General features: G+C 57.0%; 7 protein-coding genes across 7 annotated transcripts; 3 read left to right on the forward strand and 4 right to left on the reverse strand.

Annotated features, from left to right (window-relative positions):
* Positions 1–2,703: 2,703 nt before the first annotated feature.
* GLOTRDRAFT_120728 (cytochrome P450) lies at positions 2,704–4,864 on the reverse strand (the record flags this gene model as incomplete). The annotated part of the gene is made up of 12 exons (XM_007866518.1): positions 4,792–4,864; positions 4,645–4,721; positions 4,525–4,580; positions 4,368–4,465; positions 4,127–4,299; positions 3,821–4,068; positions 3,708–3,774; positions 3,433–3,642; positions 3,348–3,377; positions 3,040–3,276; positions 2,916–2,977; positions 2,704–2,858 (listed from the first exon to the last, which is right to left on the reverse strand). Exons 1-12 carry the CDS (start codon positions 4,855–4,857, stop codon positions 2,704–2,706), a joined length of 1,479 nt encoding a protein of 492 aa, XP_007864709.1. The 5' UTR covers positions 4,858–4,864.
* A 1,209-nt stretch (positions 4,865–6,073) lies between these two features.
* On the forward strand, positions 6,074–8,836 carry GLOTRDRAFT_137914 (uncharacterized protein). The gene is made up of 3 exons (XM_007866519.1): positions 6,074–7,427; positions 7,489–7,761; positions 7,833–8,836. Exons 1-3 carry the CDS (start codon positions 6,123–6,125, stop codon positions 8,589–8,591), a joined length of 2,337 nt encoding a protein of 778 aa, XP_007864710.1. The 5' UTR covers positions 6,074–6,122; the 3' UTR covers positions 8,592–8,836.
* Positions 8,837–11,724: 2,888 nt separating this feature from the next.
* Positions 11,725–12,501, reverse strand: GLOTRDRAFT_16454 (ankyrin; the record flags this gene model as incomplete). Its single annotated transcript, XM_007865672.1, has 3 exons — positions 11,725–11,992; positions 12,202–12,391; positions 12,444–12,501. Coding segments are annotated over 3 exons (516 nt in total), but the record flags the coding sequence as incomplete, so codon positions are not given.
* A 3,460-nt stretch (positions 12,502–15,961) lies between these two features.
* On the forward strand, positions 15,962–16,868 carry GLOTRDRAFT_128012 (uncharacterized protein; the record flags this gene model as incomplete). Its single annotated transcript, XM_007866520.1, has 3 exons — positions 15,962–16,045; positions 16,106–16,475; positions 16,759–16,868. 3 exons carry the CDS (start codon positions 15,962–15,964, stop codon positions 16,866–16,868), a joined length of 564 nt encoding a protein of 187 aa, XP_007864711.1.
* A 192-nt stretch (positions 16,869–17,060) lies between these two features.
* On the reverse strand, positions 17,061–18,009 carry GLOTRDRAFT_128013 (uncharacterized protein; the record flags this gene model as incomplete). Its single annotated transcript, XM_007866521.1, has 2 exons — positions 17,061–17,855; positions 17,926–18,009. 2 exons carry the CDS (start codon positions 18,007–18,009, stop codon positions 17,061–17,063), a joined length of 879 nt encoding a protein of 292 aa, XP_007864712.1.
* Positions 18,010–18,485: 476 nt separating this feature from the next.
* GLOTRDRAFT_137916 (uncharacterized protein) lies at positions 18,486–19,505 on the forward strand. Its single transcript, XM_007866522.1, has 3 exons — positions 18,486–18,605; positions 18,657–18,938; positions 18,990–19,505. The coding sequence occupies exons 1-3, from the start codon at positions 18,534–18,536 to the stop codon at positions 19,341–19,343; spliced, it is 708 nt and encodes a 235-aa protein (XP_007864713.1). The 5' UTR covers positions 18,486–18,533; the 3' UTR covers positions 19,344–19,505.
* A 1,632-nt stretch (positions 19,506–21,137) lies between these two features.
* Positions 21,138–24,251, reverse strand: GLOTRDRAFT_137917 (uncharacterized protein; the record flags this gene model as incomplete). Its single annotated transcript, XM_007866523.1, has 9 exons — positions 21,138–21,398; positions 21,460–22,438; positions 22,503–22,807; positions 22,860–23,034; positions 23,101–23,196; positions 23,253–23,258; positions 23,310–23,363; positions 23,428–23,726; positions 23,784–24,251. The coding sequence occupies 9 exons, from the start codon at positions 24,249–24,251 to the stop codon at positions 21,138–21,140; spliced, it is 2,643 nt and encodes an 880-aa protein (XP_007864714.1).
* Positions 24,252–25,766: the final 1,515 nt, after the last annotated feature.

Below are 25,766 nucleotides of genomic sequence, written 5' to 3' on the forward strand. Positions count from 1 at the left end.
GGCTTCAGCGTGGCATGAAGTCACACTGAAGGCTTCAAGATGACTTCAGTCCCACCACTCCACTGACGAAAGGAGTAAACCTACACGAAGTGGGTAAGCCCGCTCGCGTGGTTGACTTCGTGCCCGTGTCGGCCTTGAGACCGGCAGTTGCCGGACTGGAGAGGACGGCCGTCGTCGACGCGGTTTACCACCCTACTGCAGCCAAAATGTGCATCTTTGGTGTCAGACAGAGTCTGTAAGGTTTGTAATTTGTGATAGAAAAGAAACGAGAGACAAAAGCTCAACGTCTGCTGAGTGATTCACCCATTATCTCTCTCAGTTGGCCAAATGAGGGCTGCTGTCTCACACTTCATTGAAGTCTTCAGCGTGACTTCAGCTTCACTTCAGACGGACTGAAGTTTGACAGGCCCCACTTCACGTCACTTCAGCTTCACTTAACGAGCAACACTAATGGTTCCGCGCCCCAAGTGAAGCTGCTCAATTTGCGGCCGGTGCTTCAGACCTTCGAAGATCTGCCAGATGTTAGCAAAAGGTCCAGATGCTGCCTCCAAGCAACCTCTCTTCGCAAGATAAAAGAAGCGCATCTGCGTGCATTTATTGAGCGCCTTGATGTAATGCGGCCGGTAGCTCACATCGTACCCCGGCAGGGGTACATGTTGCAGGTTCGGGCAGAGTTCCAAGAGAGCGATATGTCTCTTTACCTCGTGAGTAAAGCAGCTGTCCATGAAAAGATCCAAGCGGCGCACAAGGGAAGCGAAGTGTGAGGACTCTTGGAGGGATGGGAGGTTGGTGTTGGATCTATCTCGAACAGGCACCGAGTGGTAGAATATTTCTCGGGAAACCGTATTCCAATGGCAATTAACACAAGCGGAAGAGAGAGTCATAGAAGGTTGAAATCTTGATCGCTTGTTTGGGGCTGGGAGCCCGTGATTCGTGAGTCGGAATGGGGTCGAAGTCCCGCGAACTGGCATGACACAAAATGTCGTGAAGGATGGAGGAAACGAGGTTGTCTGCGAGCGACTTCAGAGTTAACAGAGACACTTTGATATGGCGTCAGATGGGTGAATTTGAGGGACGGGCCCTTGACTCGGAGGGTGTTGAAATATTCCAAGCAAACGGAAGACGAGCGCGTTTGCCCCAGGCGGTCGGTTGCCCGAAGGGCAATCGCGTACCTAGTCTCCCAAAGGCGACCGATTAAATGCCTCCCTTATAAGGCAGGTGGAGGGCAGTCGGCATATAACGGTCTGCCGCGGATCGCGCCCCCTTAGTAGGGGTACGCATATTCAACATCACGTGACTATTCCCACGGCCACCTCGACAGACTCACCGTTTCGTACCCATGCCATCTCCATGTAGCGAGGGAAAAATATATGATAGGGCAGGAGTACCTGCTGGTCCTGATGCAATTTGAGTAGTCTCAGATTTTCTGGCGCTCTCTTTCCGCTGTAGGAGCATTAACTTCGTTCGGTACATGCTGCTGACATCAGCAGCTCCGGCCGTCCCAAAAGGGGAACATGTTGAAGCTCTACCCTTCAGAGCTCATTTTAAAGACACCACGCTCGGCAGCATACCTCAATATGGCTTAAAAACATATATGTATTGCTACTCATTACTTCTACCAGCCCATGGGGGGAATGGATTATTATCAATATGCGCTGGAGCCTATCATGGTACAGAATAGGCTTTATCGGTCGATACGGCACCCAAAACAGACACTAATTGAGCACAGCTTTGGTGTCACTTCAAAATATGTACCTGAAGCTCATTAATTCTTCTAGAGGGTCGCGACGCGCTGGGGAACGCGGTTAATCTGACGATTCCATAACACTAATGAGGTCACGTGATTGGAATATGCGCACCACGCCAAATGCCGCGCGACTAGATGCAGCCTATCGCGTACCGTACAACGAGTACTATCATTGGACCAGTAGTGAATAACTATTCACTTCCCGTCCCTTTTGTGCACTGGGGGCCTTGTGGCTACCCTATACCTTCGGCAATTTTTCTCTGTAATGATAAATGTCTGTAGATGCCATGTTCAAGTTTGTATGTGGAACGCAGGGGTGGTCATCGTTCAGGATTTAAAACTGTCTTGCATCTCCGAGCTCTAAGCGTGACAGAGCGTGACCGCACAGCCCTATTGTGACACGTGTGACATCTTATTCACTTCCCGTCCCCTTACGCCGTACAACCTCTACGCCCTCTGGAAAAATCTGAGAAATTTGCAGAGGGTATAGAATAGTATCTGAACCATTCACACCAATTTTGGGGTACGTGCAATCAGAGGAAGATGACTCAACTAGGGAACAGTTCAAATCATTCACTACTGGTCCAATGATAGATACAGCGACTATATACGAGTTCCGCATAAACATTCACCCGCAACAGCCGCCTACGGCGGCCCTGTCCTATCGCGCGCGAGCTCGCAAGCTTGACCGATTACCCCGAAATTCCAACAGAGGGCGGCAGGATAGTTGAATTTTGGAGGAGTAGTTGCTGAGAATCGGGACAGCATCATTAACGCGAAGCGTGGGAACCCCCAGAGATCCTGCCACAAAGTGTGCCAAACCGAGCCAAATAACAAAGTAACACTAACTGGGGTGCGCTCCCGCCGGTGGCCAAGCGTACATGAAAAGCCAATTCCATAACAACATAGATACCCGTGGAACACCACCACCCTATAACCCACCCTCGAACCTGAGATCACCCTTCCACCGCCCGTCTCCGCACCAATAAAGGCATCCCGGGGGCGTCCTCCCCCTTCACATGCGGCGACTGCGTGAAGCTGAGCGACCACTCGACCGTCTTGCCCGTCGGCGAGAACTCGAACGACTCGATGAGCACCGAGAGGACTACCTCTGCCACGAAGGACGATCTTAGTAAGTATGTGGCAGGCAGACGGACGCGGCACGTACTCAGCTCCAACAACGCGTACCGAAACCCGATGCACGCTCTCGGGCCTGCACCGAAGGACAGCCTGCAAAGTCGGTCACTTATGAGATGCGTACCTGTATAGCCCGAAGAGCCTAGTATACTTACAGCGAACTCCAGACACTCGGCACCTTCACGCCGCCCCGCCTCTCCGCCCGCTCGGGGAGTAACCAGCGGTCGATATTAAACTCCTCCGCGTCTGCGCCCCAGAGTGCCTTGTCGCGGTTGACACCGTGCACGGACATAATCACCGTCGTGCCCTTCAGCACGGGGACGCTAGTCGCTTGTTTCCCGGTGCTCGTTGTGAGGGGCGAGGCGAGCGGGATGGATATGTCTACATGGGAGCTATAGATGTAAAATAATCACAATCAGTAAGGAGTACAACTGTGTGTATACGAGGAGTCAGAGGGACTGACGTCCTGTCGAACCACGTCACCGGGGGGTACCTGCGCATCTTCGTTTCAGTCGCCCCGGCAACAGTCGCGGGGAGGGGGAGCTCACAGTCTCAGCACCTCCTGGCACACGGCGCCGAGACACCGCAGCCCGTGCAGCGTCTCATAGTCCAGATGCCCATGCTCGACGCCCCGGGTCTGCTTGGCATCCGCGATCTCCGCGCGCAGACGTCGCTGGAGGTCCGGGCGCGTGGACAGCACCTGCAGGGTGCGGCACAGGGCACCGGAGGTTGTATCTAGGCCTGCGAAGATGAGGCCTCTGTGGATGCGACAACGTTTTGTTTAGTGTATTCTGTGAAAGGTGAGCGGGGACGGAGCGCGCACCCCATCTGCGCGGCGAGCTCCTCATCCGTGAGCCGCGAGTCCACGTCCGCGTTTTCGTTCGCAGCAACTTACACACAGTCAGCACCCTCCTCGCCTCCTTGACCATGACTTACTAGCCAAGCTGATCACGTCCCTGCCCCCGCCCTCGCTCTCCCCCACCGCCACCTTCTCCCTTACCTTTCGTTTCTTGTCGCGGTACACGCTCCACGCGGTACGGTCCATCACGTCAATGATGCGCCGGAACCTCTGCACTGCCGGCCAGGGGACGAAACGGACGAGAAACCGCCGTAACTGGCTGGGACCGAGGTGGTGGAGGTAGGGGAGGAGGGGGACGATCGGGGTCAGGCTCGTCAGGGTGGGTCTGAGGGAAACGGAAATCTGTTGACAGAAAATGGAGATTGGAAGGAGGGCGAGCGTACAGGAGACCCTTGGCCGCAGTGGTGTACGCATTCTTGGAGCCGTCGAGTGCGCCGAAGCGGTAGCCTGCACCGCCGATGCCGATGAGGTCGAGCGCGGCACGGGACGTCCATTCCAGGATGTTGATCTCGCGCTCGGCGTCTGGTGGAAGTTCGCCCTCCAAGCAATCTCGGAGCTGCATTACAGGGAGGAGGATAGTGAGATCTAAGGATCAAAATGGGCTCTGCGGGTCGTGTGAGGTACCTTGTGAGCGATGGAGAAGAAGACTCCTGTGAGTTCCCGGATGTTGTGCGAGCTGAAAATGGGGTTCAGCATTCTGCGTAGGCGTTTGTGCTGTCGGCCTGCGCGATTCGTTTAGTATAACAACTTATAGTTGCAATATACATGTTTTTTCGCGCACCTTGGGCGCCGATGATGCCAGGGCCGAATATGAGAGTAGCAATGGTATCATATTCCCTTCACGTAGTAGCGAGAGTGAAACGTGAGTGATCAACATACCGCTGGTTTCAATGCTGCTTACTCGGTGTGACGGAAGGTATCAGAATCATTTAGTATCGTCGATATGGCGGCGCAGTCTGAGGTAAAGATCTGCTTCTCCTGTTAATAGCCATAGTAAGATCATACTTTATAACGTACGAATCGATTGCAGCGACATCACGAAGCTCACCCCAAGTAATCCATGCACCTGAAATATACTTCCGTACTCTTTCATGAACTTTTCATGATACTCCATACCCCCGGCACTGAATATCTGTCCCAGATTTCCGGCTAAGAGAGACGCAGGAGGAGGACCTGGAAGGATATTCGACCATATCGTGTGATGTGCACGTCTCTCGATAGCGCGCACGATCAGCCAAGCACTGGACACGAGCACAATCACAGTGAGCACCGAAGCCAGGACCATCGGGCAAACGACTGTGGGGGGAAACGGTGCGAACATCGCTGCTAGGCTAGTCTCGCATTGTAAATGGGGCAAGTCAGGCGCCAAACTTTATTACGGAACGTCCTCGACTGCGAGGAGGGCATACCTCGGGGTGGCAATCACGATCAGAAACGCGGGGTTTGCGGGGAACGCTTGTGAGCACCGGAAATTTAGAAGTGGCGAATTCCGTGGCGAAACGTGGCGAAATGGCGAAGTGGCGACATCCAAGGGCCGTGGCGAAGTGGTGGCGAAGTCGGACGAAATTGAGTCGTTCCTCCTCTGGTACCCACAGCTCTGCGCGTATGCGCATGCATGTGTAAGTTACCTGAGTTCCAGGGTATTCGTGGTACGTACACTTTCACAACAGAGTGTGTATCACTAGAATAAGTTGTATAACAGGTTATGGTACCAATATTGATATATCGATACTCTTTCATGGCTATCTTTCGTCGGTTGGCATATAAGGGGGGTATGGATATAAGGTGTACAAAAGATAGTCGCCTAATAAAGTACAAGCCTACTAGTACGAGTGTGAGGGTCGCCACTGAGTACAAAGAACTCTTCAAGGCTTCGCCACTGGCAGCGGTTCACCAAGTTCGCGTTTACGTTCCGAGTCCAAAGGTTGAGTTGGGCACTCAGCCGACTGAAGCATTTTGAACGATTATACTCAGACATTACTCTTCACATGGTTGTGTTCCCGTTCATTCCTGCTGAACACGCATTTCTCTGGCATCACTCTTGCGTTTACGCTCCGTTCCAGACTCCGTGTGGGGCAGACCTTTCGGAGGCTTATCACTGTCAGGAGGCGCTACTTAGTTTTGCCACGCTTCGCCATTTTCCCGTGCTAGATCGCCACGCTCCGAGCTCGTGGAATCGTACGCGATCGGAGTCGACTTGACCTGCAAGCTCTACACGCTCGCCTTTGTTCACGAATCGCTCATGACGATTAGGACTGTTTGTATTTATTTCACGCCTTTCTAACGACCTTTACGACCGCGACAATCCTGAGATCTTCTAAGCCGGTGCGCGCGGAGGAGGCTTTACTATAACCTGGCCTCTAACTCGTCTATCCAAGCATGGACGACAGCGACACTCCCCCTTCGCCGCTATCCAAACTCCCCCGAATAGACTCTCTAGACCGCCTGCGTCGAGTTGCTACTGGGCGCGCCCGCGAACGCACCTCCAAGGACTATGCAGGCCTCTCCGCCCGCGACCTCGCGCGCATGCTCATCAAGGAGCAGAAACTCAACCAGACACTCGAGGCGTCCAACTCCTCCCTGACCAGCCAGCTCACGCTCGAGTCCGAGCGCGCCGACACCGCCGAGCGCCGCTCCCGCGACCTGCTGCTGAAGGTCAAGGTGCTGAACGAGGAGAAGCTCGTCGCGCAGCGCGAGGCAGCCGCCGCGAAGGAGGAGCTCAGGCTGTACAAGGCGCAGCTGCACAACGCCCAGCAGGAGATCTTCCGCGCGCAGGCCGTCCTCGACGAGCTCGAGCAGGCGCGCGTTTCCGCGGAGGACTCGGCCGCGAAGGCTCGCACGAGGGCGCGGAAGTTGAGGGAAGAAAGCATGGTCGAGCGCGCGCGGCAGGAGGGCCGGATGGAGGGCTACCAGGAGGGCCTGCGTAGTGGGCGCGACGCGGGCTTCGAGGACGGCAGGTTCGTCGGCTACGACGAGGGGCGGGAGCTGTCCCAGCGCGCGTTCGAGAGCGCGCTGGGAGACGCGCTGGAAGAGGAGACCCCCGCCGCGCTCGGGTCCATACGAAACCTCCCAGACCCCGGCCCCGATCCCGAGCGCGAATCCGAGCCCATGCCCATGCCCGCCCCTCCTCCGCAGCCCCGGCCCCCGACGCAGTACTACCGCCGCCCCGGGTCGCCCTCGCGCACGCCCGTCCCCGACCCCCGCCCGCCCATGTCGCCGCGGCACCCCGAGAACCCCATCCCGCCTGACAACTACATCCCCACTGTCTCCCCGCACGACTCGCGCATCCGCCTGCCCCCGCCGCACGAGATGTCGCGCACGCCCGGGACACCCGCGCCACCGCTCCCCCCGGAGCCCGAGGAGATCCGATACATTCCGCCGCCCGCCACGCCCAGCGCGCCTACCTTCGCGCAGACTCGCCACGGCCGTAGCGAGTCTCTCACTCAGAGCCGCCCGCCGCGCGTGCGCCGCCGCTCGTCGCCCGACTCGCAGAGCACGACGATCTCGCAGTTCGGGCTCGTGAACGAGAGCCCGCAGCACACCAACATGCCGGAGCCGGTGGTCATGCCTCAGCCTCAGGCGCGCGAGACGGGCCCCGGATATCTGAGGGAGCGCAAAGATAGCGGGCTGAGCGTTATTCCGGAGGTATTGAGCGGCGCGACGAGTCCTGCGCCCAGTTACATTGTAAGTTGATGGATCACTGCGCGGTACATGTGGCTGATCAAGTCGTGATTGTCTAATGCAGAATCGGACACCGGAGGGGACGCAGTATATGCCGACGCCTATGACCGTCCCCGCGCCCCAGCCGCCGCCCCCGACATCCTCTTTTCAGCCTCCTACGTCGAACTACCAACAATCGCGCAATTCGCAGTCTACCTCCTCGGAAGAGGCAGGTCGACAAAGCAGGGCCAGCAGGCGCAGCAGCACGCGCCGCTCCGCGACCCCCGCGCAAGCCGAGCCCGCGCGCAACTCCGTCTCCTCGGGCAACTCCGTGCCCGACATCACCATCGTCCCTCCCGTACGTCCCCTCCCGCCGTGACTGTGAGTAATCGAGAGTCCGCTCACGCTGTCATGATTGCTTTCCTACAGTCCCGCCCAGCGTCTAACAGGTCTCTTCAGTCACAGGCGCGCAACCTCCTCTCCCCGCGGGACGCCGCCGAATCCCGGCCCCTACCACCCATCGCGGACGACGAGCCGCCCGCTCCGCCGAGCTACGCCAGCGCGCGCCCGATGCCCGGCGCCACGCCCGTCTCCATGGGTCCCATCGTGCTCCCCAACGGCCAGCTGTTCACCCCGACCGAGGTGATCCCGACGCCCGCCGCGGGGAACGCCAGTCTCCCGTCAGGCCCAGGCAACACCGTGCCCTTCCCGAGCGGCTCCGGGTCGGGGATGCCCCCGCCGGCGGTGTACATGATGCACGAGGACCAGGGGCTCGCGGAGGGCGAGAAGCCCGTGATCCCCGAGGGGTACTCGGCCGCAGGCAGGCTGCCGGGCACGCGCCGCGACTCGTCGTCGACGTCGACGACGACGGATACGCAGTCCTCCGGGTTCTCGAACGACACGCTGAGCACGCCGCCACCGCGCGGTAAGAAGGGCAAGGCGGCGAAGAAGAGCCGGGCGAGCACGTCGACATCTGGGTATACTGCGGCGGGCGTGCCGCTGCCGCCGTCGACGATCGGCTCGTCGACGCCGCATACGACGACGAGTTTCTATGCGCAGACGCCCGGCCGGGGATGGGGCGCGAATGCGAATACGAACGCTGGTATGACTCCGAAAGCTGGCAATAGACCTCTTTCTTATGTCACGGACAGGAGCTTGGGGATGAACGGATTCATGAGGACTAATTGAGGGTGGACGCGCCTCAAGCAGTCGCTGTCATTATTCGGACCGGTAGAGAAATCAGGGTAGAGACAAGCCACCCTCCCTAGCTCAAATTTTGACATCTCTTGGGTAACCGCTCTGTAAGTTTATTATATATATTGTAGAACTTACCCTCCCGTTGTACCATACTATTCTTGTCAATTCGTGTTGTGCACCGCTATTCTGTAGTGCTCCTCATGCTCTCAATGCAATGCTCTGGTGATTCTCTGCGGAAATCTGATCTTTGTAGACTTGGTTCAAGTTCAGAATACAGTGGATAACATACATGCGCTGGCTGAAGCCGAAAGAGCGACAATACAGGTAGGCATACAACAACATCACATCATACATACGTCGATACACAGGAAGGACAGAATGTTCGAGGATAAGAATAACAATTGCTGGATGATGACAAGAAAGCACAGTCGAGCGTAGAGTGTGGCGAGCCTCAATCGCCAACCGTAAGAATGTATGTCCATGCGTCCTCCGGACGACCAAGAAGAAACGTTTACACGATGACCCCTCAAGTCCTGCCTTTGAGGGACTGCACGAACGACTTTAAGCCTCCGAATCGTTGCTTGTTCGATGCGTTAGCAGAAGCATATCCGGTCGAGCCCTGCCACCCGTCCGGCGCCGCGAAACCCATCCTCGTGAGTTTATTGGCACTGGCGATGTGACGCGCAGCATGATCTCTCTTATTCCTGAGGCTGCGCGACTGCGCGGTATTGTACGTGTCTTGACATGGCGCAGTCGACACCCGGGATAGAGGCACTCCAACTGTACTCGTAGGCTCCTCGTCGAGACTGAACCGCTCAGGCTCAGGGTCCGGTGTACGAGAGCGCGCCCGCTCATACGAGTACGGATTGACTTGAACTGTGTCGTTATCGAAGTTCGACAGTGCATTCTCTTCAACGGGAGTGGCAGCGGTCTCAACGATCTCGATATCCGCCGGCTTCGCCACATCTGGGTCTTTATGCCCCAGAGGCGAAGAATGGGCTGGGACGTGCACAGACGTCGATCGCGAGAGGCCTTGACGATGGCGAGCATGGGTGGGGCCAAACGAATGCTCCGCGGAGCACTCACCTCCAGCCGTGTGGGGACGCCGAACCTTCTTCACTCTGGGAGGGGTAGGCGAGGACTTCTCCCCCGCATGAGAGGTATATTGCTCAGATCGATCCAGGTTGAGACTGCCTTTCCGCACGGAATCGAGCTCGCCAGTCCGGGCCCGCAACTCAGCCTTGGCTTGCTCCTCCTTGAACTTCCGCTCGATGGCAAGACTCTTGCCGTACGCAGCTAGCTTCGCGCTCAGAGGCGAGATCCCGAGTCCTGAACCGTCTTCCTCGTGAGGATCCATCTCAAGAATCGACTTCTGCGTCTGTCGAACCAGGGCTTCCGCTTGAGCATGAGAGGAAATGGACCGTATATCAATGCCCCCTGGTATATGGGGTCGATGCAGCGCCAGCCCAAATTCCGAGTCATCCAGCAACAGTCCATGGGAGCCATCCCCCGCATACGAGCCAGGCGCATCATATTCTTCGCCAGGACTGACCGTCCCGACCGGTAATGCATGACAGCCTGTAGCAGGAGTGTTAATACCCGCGCTGGCGGTGCCGCTCGTAGAACTCGAACTCGGAGGGTTTGTACTGGTATCAGTAGCCATGCTGCTGACCGAGTCGCCACGCAACCTGTTGTCCCCCTGGCTAGCCGACACACGGAGCCCACCTGGCCTCTGCGGCGCTGAGCCGTCGCTGCCGAAGTCAGTGGTCGGTCGGTCCATGCTGAAGGGGAACTCGGCGTCCGTGGGAGAGGCACTCAAGTTCTCCGGCGACAATATCGGGGAAAGGGCAGACGGACGCCCGCTGGTACTCGTCACAATGTCTGGAAGTATCGCGTTGGCGTCCATCGGAGGGCTTGCGGCGAACCCGAGGCCACCGCGGATGACTTCTCCGTACTCTTCCTCTTCGTCATCTTCATCGACAGCACTACTATTCTGACGAACCGACTCTCCCTCAAGCCTCACGGGAGCGACAGGAGGGGAACTGACACCCGCCGGGCGCTCCCGCTCGTTCGTGTACCTTCGGCCAGCCACCCCACCCGGCCTCAACGACCCAGCACTTGCATGGTCCCTCAAATCCCTCGCCGGACTGGGACTCGCGGCAGCCCGCGCAGGCCGCCTCGGGTTATCCGTGCGCTGGCCCTGCCTCACCACACTCGCACTCGTCGTCGACGAGGAGTCGAACCTCAGCGACCGTCCACTCACCGAGCCGCTCTGCCCGTCCTGCTGGGACTGGTTCGACGGGTTCCGAAGGTGGCCCTTGAGTATACTGGGCCCGGGCCGGCTGGGCGGCGTGCTCGACTCCCTCGTTCTCGAGGCGCCGCTCGCACCCGAGCCCGAGCGCGCCCTGGAATGCGCGGCCGGCACCGAGTAGTCGAGGTCGAACGCGCTCGCGACGTGCGCGGGCATGCGCACCGGGGGTTCGGTTCCGTGTCGGGCCCCGCGCGACCGGCTGGAGGGCTCGACGGGCGAGGGTGCCTTGTCCGAGAACGATCGGGAGGTCGGGAGCGGTGACGTACTGATGGGCGCAATCTGCGCGGTGGAAGGGGGTGAGGAAGATTCGGAGGGCGGGGAGGGGGACTCGGAGGGTTGGCCGTCTCCGTTGGCTTTCTTGAATAGATTGAGGAGGGAGTATTTCGTGCCTAGCTTTCGACGAGGTGGGGGTTCGGCGCCGGTACCCGCTGACCGGGGCCGTCGAGAGCTTGTTCCCGACGACATCGATGCCTTCCGCGAACCAGCGCTGGGAGGCGCGTCGTACAGATGCGGGAGTGATGGTCGGCGCTCGGAGGGGTTGGGGTTGGCGGAGTCAGAGCTGGAGGGCTGCGGGTAGAAGGTGTATTCGCCGAGTGCGGGCGGCGAGCGGGGCTGCGACGTGTCGCGCGACACCATAGTCGCTGTGCTGGACCCCGACTGGGAATGCGAGTGGGAGGTCGTTGCTTTGATCGTGCTCAGCGCGAACTCGAGTGAGCGCTTCATTCGCAGCCGCTTCCGCATGCTAGAGTCCGCGTCCAAGCTCCCTTGCCTATCGCGCGACGTTTCCTCTTCATAATACTCTGGCATAGGGCCCTGCCGCTCCCAGAGGTCGCGGTCCTTATTGATCTTCCAGTTTCTTAGTAAATCTGCTGTCTCAGTGTACCCGTTGTCGCGCGCAAGCATCTCGGGCGTGATGCCGTGTTTATCTGGCCGATCGGGATGCGCGCCATGCTGGAGGAGGGTGATGACGATGTTCGTGTGGCCGTTCGCGGAGGCGAAGTGCAGGGGAGTGGACCCGGACGTGCCGATGATCAACTGCGAGTTGGCACGGTTTTTCTCGTTCGAGTACCGGCGCGGTAGTCTGTGCATTGGCCCGTATTAGCAATTCGAACAGAATTTCAACGCGTACGCGAGCAAAGCAGCTGTCGTCCCAAGCATCATATCCATCTTTCCAAGACAGTACTACATCGCAGCACTCTGGCTCAGCTCCACCGGGGCAGAGACCAACCAGACGTGACGGCACTACAATTGCGCCACGCGAGTCTTTCACCGACAAAGAAATATGCTCACCGAGGTGCATTCACGTCCGCCCCGTTATCTATCAAATACTTCACTACTATCTCGTCGCCAAACGAGCACGCCGCGTGCAGTGGAAGGACTCCGTCAAGCACCGAGTTGACTGGCTGTCCATGGGACAAAGCGTACTTGACGAGGCCGATATTGCCATTCGCTGCCGCCGAATGCAGCCCGAGATGCGGGACTAGAAACCGAGGTAAGCGCGCATTTCAGGCACCAATCGTAGACGCACGTACAATCAGTGGTAACGTTGTACTTTGCTTCCGCCCGCTGGGTTCTAGACGGCCCAGGCATTGTGGGAGGTTATGGAGGGATGAAAAGAGCGCACTACGAACAAAGAGAGTGCCAATATGAGTAGGTCGGAGAGTAAAACGATGCAGGAGCGGAAGGGAACGGCCCCAAGCAGGGAATCGGTGGTCTGACAGTTCCGCGCCAATTGTGTTTTAATTGTTCGTGCCCGATCTCGGATGGGAAACGGGCCTTGTGCCTGTGATAAACAGACGATACTTACAGACCCCAACAGGGAATAAACAAACTGGGCAGCCAGCACGGACGGCTGTGCCGCTGGCGACGACGCTGGCAACAGCAACAAGGCTGCGATGGATGGCGGGAAAGATGGGAGAGGACAGAGGCAGAGCGCCGATTTCGTTCATAATAGCAGGTGTTCGTATCGCTGACTAAGCCGTCCATGGTGTTGGGCGCTTATTGGACAGCCCTGTCTTGCGCTCTTTTCGGCCTTTCGAGCTTCGGTTTGCCACCGTACATTTCCTTCCGCTCTTTCCCGTTCTCCCCTAGGTGATCAGGCGACCAGGAACAGCTTGGTATCGGCCGTATTCACTCGTATCAACGTTGCGGCTAACCGTTATAGGATTCCTATGAATCCAGTTAGCAGCGGGCTCGGCTATCCGCGAGGGAGATCTCTCGAAGGAGTTCGCAATGTAAATAGAACTGCCTGCAGGCTATGCAGTCCATGTGGCGGTACTTCATCGGTGCCCCTCTTAACATTCGACGAACACGCCGTGATCCCTTTCCTTCCATCCGGCTGCCCATCGAACGCTTTCTGTTCCCCGTATTACAAGCATGCCCACGCCGAGCTGACTTATGAATACACAGTGATTGATGCCCAGCACGCCAGAGGGGTGATGCAGCGATATGTCGCTCGCGCTATGATTTCTCAGCCAACTTGGTCAACACATGCCAACACAGCTCACCGGTGCAGACTCACTTTTCGTGTTAGTACACCTCGTGCATTTTCCAAAATGTGGATTCCCCTACTTGCCTTATCTGCGGCCTCCGAAACTTGCCTGCAAGGAGATGACGACGTCTCCATGGCCCGACTCCACACCACAAGTGCATCCTCACTGCGCCCCTGGCAGCAAATCGCGCCCGATACAGGGATTTTCACTAACAATGAGGCGTATTCCGGATTGGCTTGGGACCCGCGTTTGTCTGGCCGTACTGTGTCCTCCGCACATACGCCTATCGCAGTCGTCGAATTCAAGGCTTGGGACTCAATCATCCTCGTCGCCAACTTACGTGTCCTTTTAGCCCTAGTCCTCGTAGGTGACCCGGGATGCGCACCCTCCGGGGTTTCCACGCCCATACCATTGGCAGCGCTCAAGCGTTCTTGAGCAGGGCATGTCAGCCTCGGCGTTTTCTGTGGACAGTTTGGTCAGCGACCGTGATATATCCCGGCCGTCGCTACATAGCAGCACATGCTGACATACCGCCTGCTGGCTTTCCTGGTCGCAGTTTTTATGCGCCCTTCGAACTGTCAGATAGATCCATCCGGCTTGGGTTCTCTCTGGGCTAATAATATCTCAGAGTTCATCAAGTCACAGGCGCGCACTCGAGGGCTTTTTCTGGCTCGGCATACTTACCTCGCTATTAATTTCCCATCTATCACTGACAGGTATCAGTTATCAGATATCTATCTGTCCGCAGCCTCGATATCTGCATCAGGTATCTCGTTCCCTCCAGCTCACATCCTGAGAACAGGAAGTTCCAGCGGCAACTTCGTACGAGTTCGTGTTCGAGCTCAAGCTTGATTGTTTGCTTCTTTTGTTATCTCGATCCTGAATTGGCAAGGGGATTCGCATCTTACGGTTCGTGTTCATTATACTCGATCAGTTATTTCGAGGCATGGACTGCACTTCACGAACATGCGGCAAATGTGCCAATGGATCAGCTACCCCTCGGGAAGTCCCTGCTGTCAATCTCGTTTCTTAGTCGTATCCCGCTACTCGCGAGGAACACTCCCGTCTCTGTATCCGCCTCAGGATAGTTAATCAATGCCTCGACTCCAGGTGCAGACTAATATCTCGGATTTCTCGTGCCTCGAAGCTCAGGGCCTTGTCTCACCTGCGCCAAGCGATCTATACATCCATTCCAATTCGACTCGAACCGAACAAGAAGTCGGAGCCATATACTTTGACTTCGACTTCAAATTCCAGGTCTCCGCCCCCCTCCAGGCCTCGCGGCTGTGGCGCCCCTCCTACCGTTCTGTGCCTGTGTCGTCAAAGATCTAATGTTCGGGGCTCGTTCTAGCTCGTATCGCCGTTCACCGACGTCGAATGCCACCTGCGATCGAGGTCCATTGGGAGGTCGCCACCATATATACTGACGTCCGAATGTCAAAATCAAGGCCTGGTTTGTGTATGTCAAAAGCCGCTTTAGCTTGCTCGCGCGGGACGCGTTTCTCGTCCGACTCCGTCTTCGGAAGTCATCAGTGTGGATTTCGGAGAATTGCTCCCATCACTCCGTGGCGGTAGGACCAAGTCAACCGTTAAGCTGCTCTCGCCAAGACTATAAGACGGTAACGTTAGCCCATGACGGTACGAGTACATCGACTGTGAATCTATTCCGGTTTCAGGCCTGCGAAATATTGCCGCTGTACGTTCGTGGCGCCAGGACAAAGCTGTGATACGCAGGGCGATGCTGTTGATTGCAAGCGCTGATTTCTTGCTTCGCCAGTCACCTTTGGCAAGGAGCGCAGCCGTATGTCCGTGGCGGTAGGATGGGATTGTCCTGCAATGATGGCAGGTCTACTGGGGCAATATTGCCGATGGTAAGTACTCCGGCCATAGGTTTCCTCGGTCTGGGTTCTGCGGCTCTAAGGATTGCACCCGTACGTCTATGGCGTATGATGGAACTGCGTCGCTGCGATGACAGGTTCGTCTGGACGATGCTGCCGGTTGTGAGTACTGCGGCCATTGATTTTCTCCGCTTCGCGAGTTGACGTCACGAAGGACTGCACCCGTACGTCCCGGGTAGCAGGCAGCCGCTGGAGTGGACCGTGGGTTGCCGTCCGCTGGTCTTTTGCGGACTGCGTTATCAAGGCGCGCCGACGAGGGGCTCAGAGCAATGACAGAGCTTCCACGTGTAGTTTCCTTCTGTGCTGATAAGGCAAAGCGGTGGTTTCTCCGCTCCTCGCTTCTCCGTCCCTTTCTCTGATTCCAATACGTCGGCTTATACTGATATACCTATTGCTGGCAGAATGCATTGCATGCTCACTACATGTCTGCGGGAGTTCCAGTGCCGAGGGCAGCAGGGAGGGGAGATCGAACATCTGCCTCGGGTCGGGTCTCCTGCACAAAGGAGGGGTACCGGTAGGCCACTACGGATTGGGTCGAAGTATCCCGTCACGAGATAGCGGAAGATCGCAAGGAGGATGCCTGGGCAGAGGATACTTGGGACCGTCGTGTCCCGCGCCCTTTCGATGACCAGATGCGATCTCGCGCTTTCACGAGCAGACATGCCCACTACGTTGTCGCCGCTTGCAAGGATGCTCCAGCTACTGGATACGTGCAGCCAGCAAGGACGGAGTGACGTTCCTGATGTTAGCAGCATACTCGGCGCAGCTAACACGAGCCAATGTGCGCAACACGCGATAACGTAGGCCCACTCGTATACCGGGGCTTTTACCCTGCGAAGAAGAGGAAGCGGCGTGAAGATCTGCGTCTGTCTGGTCATACAAGCCGATTCGCCCCTGGGCAATATCAATGGACAAAACGCGGTTGTTTCGTCAGGGGTGCCTCGAGGGTGCTACGCTGGAGCGGAAGGTACAGGCGAAGTGTCTTCGGGGGCAGGAGAACGAGGGGACGTCCCTCCTACGCTCTCCACGCGCGGGCAGCTGTTGACGGCCGTGTCCCCTCGCCGGGAAGATCGAGCAGCGCGGACGCACGTCCGGACGAAGCCCCTCGACCACGAAAACAAATTGACCGCCAACGACAGAGGCGACAGACACCGCGGCGGCGTCGAAATTCCTGGTGAGCCTTGGGATCTGCAATTTCCCTGTGCTCGGACTCGGCTTACACGGTGGACTCGGACGCTGGGACAACACGCACAAGCAGGCGGAGCGTCCGCAGCAGAACGTCCCCATGGTACGCGCAACGTTAAACGTGCTCGGTTGGGTGTATATCCCGGACTCAGGATTGCTCGTCTATGAACTGGATATTGAGGAGGCGTGTATCTAGCCTATCCCGGACTGGGGTAACGTGTCTGGGTGTCTAGGCATTCACGTATCGACAGACATGTGTCTGACTTCTGCAGCCCCGAGGTGCGGTGCACGGCTTTCCGATGTGCACGGCGACGTCGAGCAGGGTCTTGAGAAGATGGGTTGGGATGGGGACCCGAGGGTGGGCGGGAACATGGCGATTTGAGGTCGAAGACCCGTTCGTATGCTGGGGGCATGGCTCTGTTCCGGAGGTGTGTCCCTCCGGCCCTCGGTGTCGTACTACCGACCGTGCATCGTGTGCGCCCAACCCGGGCGTTTGGGCATCAACTTATACTAGCGCGCATATATACTATACAATAAGGACTCGCGGACTATCAGTACTTACTACGCGCGTGAATTACAGCACGTCCCGTGCTTTCAGGTCCGACAGGGAGGCGAAGCTCTTGAGGAAGAGCGGCTTGAGCTTCTCGAGGCTCTTCGTGCGCCGCTTGGGCGCGCGCGCGCTAGCGCTCGAAGCTGAGACGGTCTTGGCGCGGGCGCGGTGTCCTCGCGGGGGAAGAGTGGGAGGGAGAGGAAGAGGAGGTAGGGGGGGAACGGTGGGAGACGAAAAGGTACGCGGTCTGCGATGGACGAGCATCTCGGCTGGCTTGACCGGAGGGAGTGGTACGCGATGCGTGCCCGCGCTTGCAATAGCCGCGCTTGCCGGTGGGTATATGCGCTGTGTCTGCGCGTCTATACGCGCGGAATTCGTACTGCCCGAGGAGAGCGAGGAGGGGAGGTCAGGGAGGGGTTTGTGCAGCGGCTCTTCGTCGAGGGAGGGCAGCCGCGGGGTGTAGTGCTGCAGCGGGCTGTGGGATACCGACTTCGAGGGACGGTGCGACGGCACGGCGGGCGGGTCCGCTGGCGCGAGGGGATTCCGCGAGAGTCCTCCCTGGCAAGGGAGAGAAGACAAGGAGCGCGAAGCGTGATGCAGAGAGCGTGAAGCGGGGACTGTTTGCGAGAACGGTGACGAGCGGTGGTGCTGGGGAATGGGGATATGGTCCGGAGGCTTTGGGAAAGCGGGAAAGCGCATGCGGCGGGGTTTTGGTTTCAGGAATTTGCGCGTGCGTGGGGAGATTACTGGGGTATTATCTAAACGTCCAGGAGGGGTGGATGACGGGAGACAGTGCGAGATGATTACGGATAGCAAGCTCTAGGAATCCAGGGCGATCGCGCAGGTCAGAGGGAGCGTTGGACGTGGCGCGTTGGTGGGCGTGACTCACCAAGAGGAACCCGGAGACGCCGATGACAATGGAGAGACAGCGGATGGCGGACGTTCTTGCTCGTGAAGACACCCCGGAGGACATTGCTGCGAACAACGACACACCAAACGAAAAAAGCGGGGTTTGAGGGAGAGGAAAAAGCAAGGGAGCATAAGCGCTTGCCGTGAGCTGTCAGTGTCAGTCGACGATCATCGCCCTGCAGGATTCAGAAGGTACGCGGCCGTATTCGGCGATAGAGTAGACCCCTTCATTCGCGTAACATTCAAGAGCCCGCTCGTCCTCGGACATATGTACAACAACTGCGAAGGCGTTCATGGGCGTTCGAAGCTGGCATGAACTGGAAGACGCGTCGAAATCAAAGAGACGCGTCTGCAGTAATGGAACGCGGTTTACGTAAGGAACGCGTCCGTGGCGTCTCTTGGACAGCCGTGAGAGCAGTGACATCACCTTCGATCAGCTGGACTCGAGGCGAACACACGTCATACGCGTTCCCCAGTGTCGTCATGCGCGCCCCCCACGCCCAACAAAAGGCGCATGCCCGCCCGCAGGTTGCACACCCTACAACTCCTTCCTAAAACCGCAGTAACCCAGCTAGCAATATTCCAACCATGCAAGCAACCGTGCTGCGCTCGCAAGTCCTCCGCGCAGCCGCCAGACCGACCGCAGCCCGCGCCGTCCCCGTACGTCCCCCGCTCTCCCTTCTCCATCGCCAGCGTACTCACCTCACCCAGCGCGCCCGCCGCACCTACGCTGCCGGCCCAGGCGGCGAAGCCGCGCCCCAGCCCGGCGCGCCCAAGGGCGGCAGCAACACCCCGCTGCTCGTGGGCCTGCTCGCCGTCGGCGCGGGCGGCGCGTACTACTACTACTACGCGACGGCGGGCGAGACCGCCGGGGCGCGGCGCAAGGCGGACCAGGAGGCGCTCAAGGGGCACGTGAACGGCGCGGTCGACGCGGGCAAGGCGACGGCGCAGGACGCGCTGCAGGAGGGGCAGCAGAAGTACGGCGAGCTGAAGGTGCGTGTCGCGCTGGTGGGCTGGTGGGCTGTGGGCTGATAATGGCGGCAGGGAACTGGCGCGGATAAGCTGCAGGCCGAGCGCGCGCGGGCGGAGCGCGCGGCGGCGGACGCCGAGGCGAAGCTGGAGCAGTACAAGGCGCAGGCGAAGGGCGCGTACAGCTCGACCGTCGCGTCCGCGCAGGAAAAGTACGACCACGCGCGCGCGAGCGCGTCGAGCACGCTCTCGGACGCGGAGCGCAAGCTCGAGGAGGCGAAGGCGGCGACGGAGAAGCAGGCGAGCAGCTGGTGGAGCTGGCTCACGTTTGGCCTGTTTGGCGGGAACCAGGCGAGCGGGAAGGAGGAGGGCGCGGATAAGGTGAAGCAGGAGAGCGCGAGCTTGAGCGAGACGCAGAGGAAGGTGTAGGTGGAGTGGACAAACGCCGGTGGCGCTCAATTCTTTTGTATTTTCATGGTGTATGTAATCTAATGACAAGGATGTACCACCACAACTTGGTCTATTGAACCTGCTACTTCGACTCGTCGCCTCGCCCTGTCCATACAGGCCAGAACAAACGTCGAGTCGTCCATGCAATTGCAAGGGCTCCCGGCGCTGAATTGATCCGAGCCGGATCCCTGTACGCCCATCTCTCAGCTCTCAGCCACATTTTGGACTCGTATGTTGCGATACTCATCCTGTTGTCTGAATTCATGACCATGGGACTCTCGCCGCTGATTTGCACTTGTGCTAGTAGGCATCCAGGAGCAGAATCGGAAGAGACAATGGAGAAGTGTCAGAACTCAAAGGAGTTGCAAAGTCGACTCGGACATTACTGCCATCAAGCAGATGGATTGATGTCGAGGCAGCCAGACCATATGCCAACGTTAACGTCCCGCGGAAGGTCTCATACTGCTCGTGGTCCTGTTTATGGCACGGGAAGCTGTTTATGCACGCCGTATCGTCGTCGCTCGCGGTCAATTTCCGAGCTCGCTGCCGCGAACCCCGAGTTCTCTGAAGTTTGTGATATCCGTGATAATCTCTAGGCTCTGTTGTACGTGTCCGCGTGCACGAGATGCCTCAATCTCGTTACCCCGGCCTTAACGCTTGCCTCGCAAGATGTGGTTCACGAACGTTGCTCCCCGAACTTGAGTGCGTGGGTCTTGACAAGTACATGATATCCGTTCGGGGTTCTCTCCCTCGTCGCATTGCTCTGGCTATCCATGTTTTACTCGGTATAAGACCTCCCGGACAGGGAGGGAGACACCCCAGCCTCCCGGCTCATCACCTGTCTTCTTCCGAACTGGGCGGCATGCTTACCGCCGCCCTCGCCGTCGCTGCTCTCGCGACCCCGCTGGAGAAACGCGCTGTGGACTACTAGTACGACGAGCCGACCGGATCTGTGCTCGATAAAGGGGCAACACGGGCCTCGGTGAGCCCCTCAATGTGCGCGTGTCCTTCAGTTCTCGACGGGCCCGATGGTCTGTGTTGCGCTGGGGATCATCTCTCGCCGTCCTGACCGATAATGGGATTGTGAACTATGCACGATCAATCGGCTTGGAAGTGACAAGTTACGTATCTACATCATCGCTGAAGGGAAGCTGAATCATGACCTCCTCCAGTGCGCAGCTCGGAAGGGCGCTTTGGAATCCACCTGGGCGACGGGAACGGCTGGGTGGACCAGACGGTCGGGCTCCGCCAGGACTACGGCAGCGTTAGTGCTGTCGTCAAGCCTCCGGTCTCAATAAATCCAGACGGGTTGCGATATTCCGCTGCGTCTGTTAACCTCTCACCTATCTGATCTTGACCAAGAACCGCCTCGCGCAGAACGCGGTGGGCCAGATGAGCCTCAAAGACGTGTCATACAGCACCGTGGCCCGTAATATTACAGGGCGTCTCGCTCCACGCGCCAATGGGTGAACCACAGTACGTGGTCCGTTCCGCTGCAGTCTGCAGATATCTCGATGGATGGTATTGTCACTCTGTTGACTGAGACTATCCCATAAAACTCGCTCTGCTGGTCGTCTGCTGGTTTTACGCAGATCAGACGGCTGAGGATGATGCAGGAGGATGATTGTATTTATTAATTTCATGTATTATCACACGGTGCATGTTGGGCGTGTCGTCCCTCTTCCATCTCTTCAAATCAACGAGTGCTACACTACAAGGTGATACACAGAGAAGTAAAGAAGGACAGAACGCGTGAAACGCTTAGGTAGTGGACTAGGCACCGTCTCCGGAACGTGACGAATCGGCCTTCTCCTTCTGAGCAGCCAGGCGAACCTGTTCGGCATTCCAGACCAACCTTGGATCATCGTCACGACACATAGCCTCCAGCCGCTCTTTGACATCCGCGAGCTTCTCATTCAGCGTTCGCGCATGTACCTCGGCTAGCATGCAGAGGAATGTGGAGAAATGGAAGGCACCCAGGGGAGTGGAGATGTCGAACACATGCGCGTCCGCCTCCGCGACGTACGTGAATTCCTGCAGCGCAGAGGGTATTAGCCACGGACCTCAGGGCCTGCATATAGCAAATGCAACATACCACAGAGACGTTATCCTTGTAGCTACTCTTTGAACCTCCGCGTGATGTATCCGCGTCGGTGGTGTACGTACAGGAGACGGCGCCGAGTGTCCCGTCGGTAACAAGCCCGAATACAGGGAAATCGTAAATCCCGAGGTTCGCGAGGAATTTGGATGCTGCCACGGTATACATGCGTGATTGCTTCACACCTTCGGCAGTGTGCAGGCCCTTGTCATCTGTTTTCTTGTACTCGACGAGAAGAATAGGGGCAAAGAGGCTTCGTGAATCCCGCTTGACTCTATTACTCTTCTGGGGCTCATTGCTCAAGTCATCTTCCTCCTCATCGAGTTCGGAACCTATGTCCATCGCGTCGAGGTCCGCTTCGAGTTCGTCCATGCTGTAAGGCGACGGGGTTTCGGGCTCCCTGGAGGCAGGAGATGGCTGGCTAGGTGCCGGACCATCAGTCGCTGGTTGCTTGGGGGCCGATTGAGCATTCGAAGAGGGTGGCAGCAAAAACTTTGTCTGATTTCGCCCGCTCCCAAAGATACTTGAGTCTTTTATATCGCGCACAGGCGGGGCGAGTGTGCTAGGCGTACTTGAGTGGGTGACCTTTGAACTACCTGTCTGTCCATCCACCAAAGGCGGATCAGTCTGGACGACCAAGCGGTGGCCTTTACGGAGCTTCCCCTTCTTCGGGGGGTAGAAGTCTGGACATATGAGACCACATGTGTTGTCGCATCTTCCGCGGATGGGTTCTTCTAGACTTCGCCGAATACTTGCGTCACGGGTCATGTCATCCCAACTGCTGTATAGCGCAGATCTGCGACCATCATAACTTCTCCAGTGCTTGCGACGGAGGTCGTCATCGGCGTTGGCGTGCAAGGCCTCTAGGAACGGGCTAGCGAGGTGCAGTAACTGGTCACGAATCATAGACTTGAATTCCACGCCAAAATTGTTCTCAGCAAAGGTGTTCTTGGGAAAACGCAGAAGTCGTTCAGGCCTATATCCACCATGATAAGAGTTCACTCAACATTATATATCTGGTGAAATCGGTAAACACGCACAGCGGGAAAACACCATCAGATGGTCGATTCATGAAAGCTTTCACAAGACGATCCCAATCTGATCGCGCCGCAATTTCATAGGTGATTGGAGCCACTGAGGCGTTCTTTTCACTTGCGCGCAGAAATCGACAAACGTCCAGGATTGTCGAGAGCTCAGATGAGAGCTTGTTATACATCTCTTCCGAAGTGATGCCCAGGGCCGGAGGCGCCAGGTTAGCTGCAACGTGCGCCTGTCTGGCTTGAACGGCGCGGAAAAGCTCCTCTTTGAGATCTTCAACGAAAGGATTTACGGGGGGCATGTTACCCTGTTTCAATCATCAGTTATAGTGTGTTTAACAATCTCGGGGGTAACCATACAAGGATATCCCATTGAGTGGGCCATCGAAATGCAGCGCAGTCTTCGTACCGCTCAACCGCATCATTCATAGTCGCGCTAAAGAGGCCCGATAATATAGCTGATCTGTCGGCCATCCATAGTGATACGTGTGCATCACAATATGTGCCCCATTCTTCTTTGCGACCCCTTGCAAAACTGAGTGCATTTCATTGCGTTCATGTCAGAGCGTTAAATGATCAACTCGAATACAACTTCACAAACCTTGAGCAGGTACGGCGCCGTGATTGATCCTTAGCCTGTAACCCGGGGCCTGTCGAGTCATCTTGCGGAGGTTGCCCCTCCTTTATCGAGGACAGCCTGTAATGCAAGGAGTAAAAATTCAGGGGACACCATCTAGTGGAAGGCGTATTTACGAGGGCCTGACGTGATCTATGAGAATATGAAAACGTATGTGCAAGCCAGGTACGTACCCTTTTGAACCGGCGCTCTTCTTCGTCATTGTCTGCTCAGCAGTGAGACAGTGGCTGAGGAGGAGGAAAACAAGTTGAGATACAGTGCGAAGGCGGAGTACCGAAAGTGCTCACTCACTCGTCCGAAGACTGCAGGGCCTCCGCCACGTTATCAGCCCATCGCGTTACTCCCGCTATGAAAGCTGCAGGGTCACTACTGTTTTCCTGTTCCAGACTACAATCGGAACGCCAGGCAAGAAGATCGAATTCCGGAGCTTCTAATTTGTCCGACACGTGATGCTGCGGGTATTCAGTAATGTCCGGCAAAGACATGAGGAATGACGCCAGGCGTAAAGCACCAGTAGGATCGCAGAGATTGAAGAGAGTGAGCGACGGAGGGAGCCCACAGGGATCTTCGAACGCAACGTGTACGGGAGGCTGAGCAATGATCAGAATGGGTCTGCAACCATGACTCTATATATATCAACAACGTACCAGGGATCCATCCAGCGTATCATAGTCCTCTAGCCAAGCAATAGCAAGTTGAACTGTAGGAGCGCCATGATCGAACGTTAGCCCGATGAGGGGTCCTTTGATACCGCAAGCGGATCGCTGGTAGACAGCACTCGCGAGAAGATCGAAGATACGATTCCCATCTGACATGCACAAAAAAGGCAAAAGAACCTTATCCGATGGCGAAGCGGATGCAAGCAGGTGCTTGTTCAAAGCAGGGTCGAAGTTCGCCGTGCTGCTATCATCTTCGGATTCCTCAGAGTCTCCAGGAACCGAGTATCTCAACATCCTATCAGGAAAGTCGAGTTGCCAAGGCTCCCACCTCCGCGAAACAGAGCTGTCATCCTCAGAGGAACGAGAGTGCAAGTCTTCGGAAGAAGGTGAGGGTACGGACGGCTCAGAGCGCCCTCGTGGAGAGTCCGAGATTGTCCCGTCTCCAGGGCTAGACATGGCTGGGTGGTGTAACTCTGGCGACCCGGCAGTTCGTTGCGTGTCATCAGCGCCAAGAGAGTCTACGGGTTGGTGACACATAATGAGAGGAGCAGTAGCAGTTTTGCATGCAAATATTGCCGGAATTTCGGAGAACTTTGGGTTTTTGGGCAGCACATATACCGCCTCCTGGCTGGAACATATGAGAAACAGACATGCAAAATAAAGCAACCCCTGCTGCTTACAGGGGTATCGCATCTGAAATTGCAAGGAGTGTAATATTGCGGGTGAAGTTGGTCAGGATGGATGCCTTCGACACCGGGTCGCCTGTCACGTTGGCTTCCGGCAACATCAAAGAGCGAAGAAGTGCGACGGTGCGCAAAGTGATGTCAAAGCAGAGTTCAAGCGTTCCCTCCGTCTGGGACTGCCCTTTTGCCAATGTCGCAGCATCGGGTAGTGACACGATTGGTCTCTGAGCCTTCAGCTCCGCAGCAAGGGATCTGCAATGTTGTGAGACGAAAGGATGTGGGCCCTACAACAGAGGTTAGCTCATGATTAGCTTCAGTTGAGCGCAATAACAGACATTGTAGACCCATTCAGGAAGCGGTGTCTGAAGCGCATTCACCAAGGGCCTTGTTTCCCTCGGCCATGAAGTGCTATAATTGACCGCGTGGAGAATAACGTTCTCCGACTCGTGCAGGCATCCATCCATGCCTCTGCGTAGTGTGCGCTCGGACGTGCAGCAAACTATGAGTGTTACAGATGTGCGCACAGCGTGTTGACGGCGTGCTAGTGGCACGGATCCGGGCATGAACTCAGTGTGACTGTGACAGATCGCGTCTCGAGCAATGCACGTGATACTTCCGGTTGCCACAACTTGAACTTGGGCGCCTCACGTCTCCTCAAAACGTCGCGAGTTACGCTGGTAATGCAATCTGCCTTGGGAGTGGACTTTCATAAACAGCAGGATTCACTGGGACACTCAGTGTAGGCACGGGTTGGCGGGTGAGCCGGAGTACAGTAAACGATGAGCCCCGCAACTTTACTCTCGAAGATATGTATTGTGCACCGAGGGTGCTGTGCTAGAATGTATCGGTACACTCACAATTCACGATCAACCGGATTGGAAGTCGCATGGGTACCTATATTGTTGTTTTTACTTTCAGTGAAGCGTGTTCACCTCTTTGCTGGGCAGTTCTTTCGGATACACCAGGACGGGAACGGCTGCCAGTGGGTGATCCAGACGCCAGTGCTGGTTTTGGGACCTGCTTCACGTTCGACAGTGATCGGCGGGAACCATTCCCGGTATGCTGTTTCATTCTCCCTGTTTGACGGCGTCTTCATTGCGCGCATCTTCTCCGCAGAGACTTGGCCTCAGGCGGACAGCGGGCATTGTTCCTTGAGTGAGTGTTGCATCCGTCCGCATTTCTTCGCTCCGAATCTGGGACTCGCGTCCCAGGCCTAGGATGAGGCGAGCGATTAGCAAGTGTATTGTAGCCGCCTTCGGCAAGGCGGCATTGTTGCGAGCTGTTCACC

The sequence above is a fragment of the Gloeophyllum trabeum genome, assembly GCF_000344685.1.
Source record: "Gloeophyllum trabeum ATCC 11539 unplaced genomic scaffold GLOTRscaffold_00004, whole genome shotgun sequence".
NCBI lineage: Eukaryota > Fungi > Basidiomycota > Agaricomycetes > Gloeophyllales > Gloeophyllaceae > Gloeophyllum > Gloeophyllum trabeum.

Excerpts from the sequence above, each read along its gene's own strand:
- GLOTRDRAFT_137914 (XM_007866519.1), top strand. The coding sequence starts at position 6,123 with ATGGACGACAGCGACACTCCCCCTTCGCCGCTATCCAAACTCCCCCGA. Across the intron at positions 7,428-7,488 it reads GTCCTGCGCCCAGTTACATT|AATCGGACACCGGAGGGGAC; the intron begins GTAAGTTGATGG and ends TGTCTAATGCAG. Across the intron at positions 7,762-7,832 it reads ACATCACCATCGTCCCTCCC|TCCCGCCCAGCGTCTAACAG; the intron begins GTACGTCCCCTC and ends GCTTTCCTACAG.
- GLOTRDRAFT_137916 (XM_007866522.1), top strand. The coding sequence starts at position 18,534 with ATGCAAGCAACCGTGCTGCGCTCGCAAGTCCTCCGCGCAGCCGCCAGA. Across the intron at positions 18,606-18,656 it reads CCGCAGCCCGCGCCGTCCCC|CGCGCCCGCCGCACCTACGC; the intron begins GTACGTCCCCCG and ends CACCTCACCCAG. Across the intron at positions 18,939-18,989 it reads AGAAGTACGGCGAGCTGAAG|GGAACTGGCGCGGATAAGCT; the intron begins GTGCGTGTCGCG and ends TAATGGCGGCAG.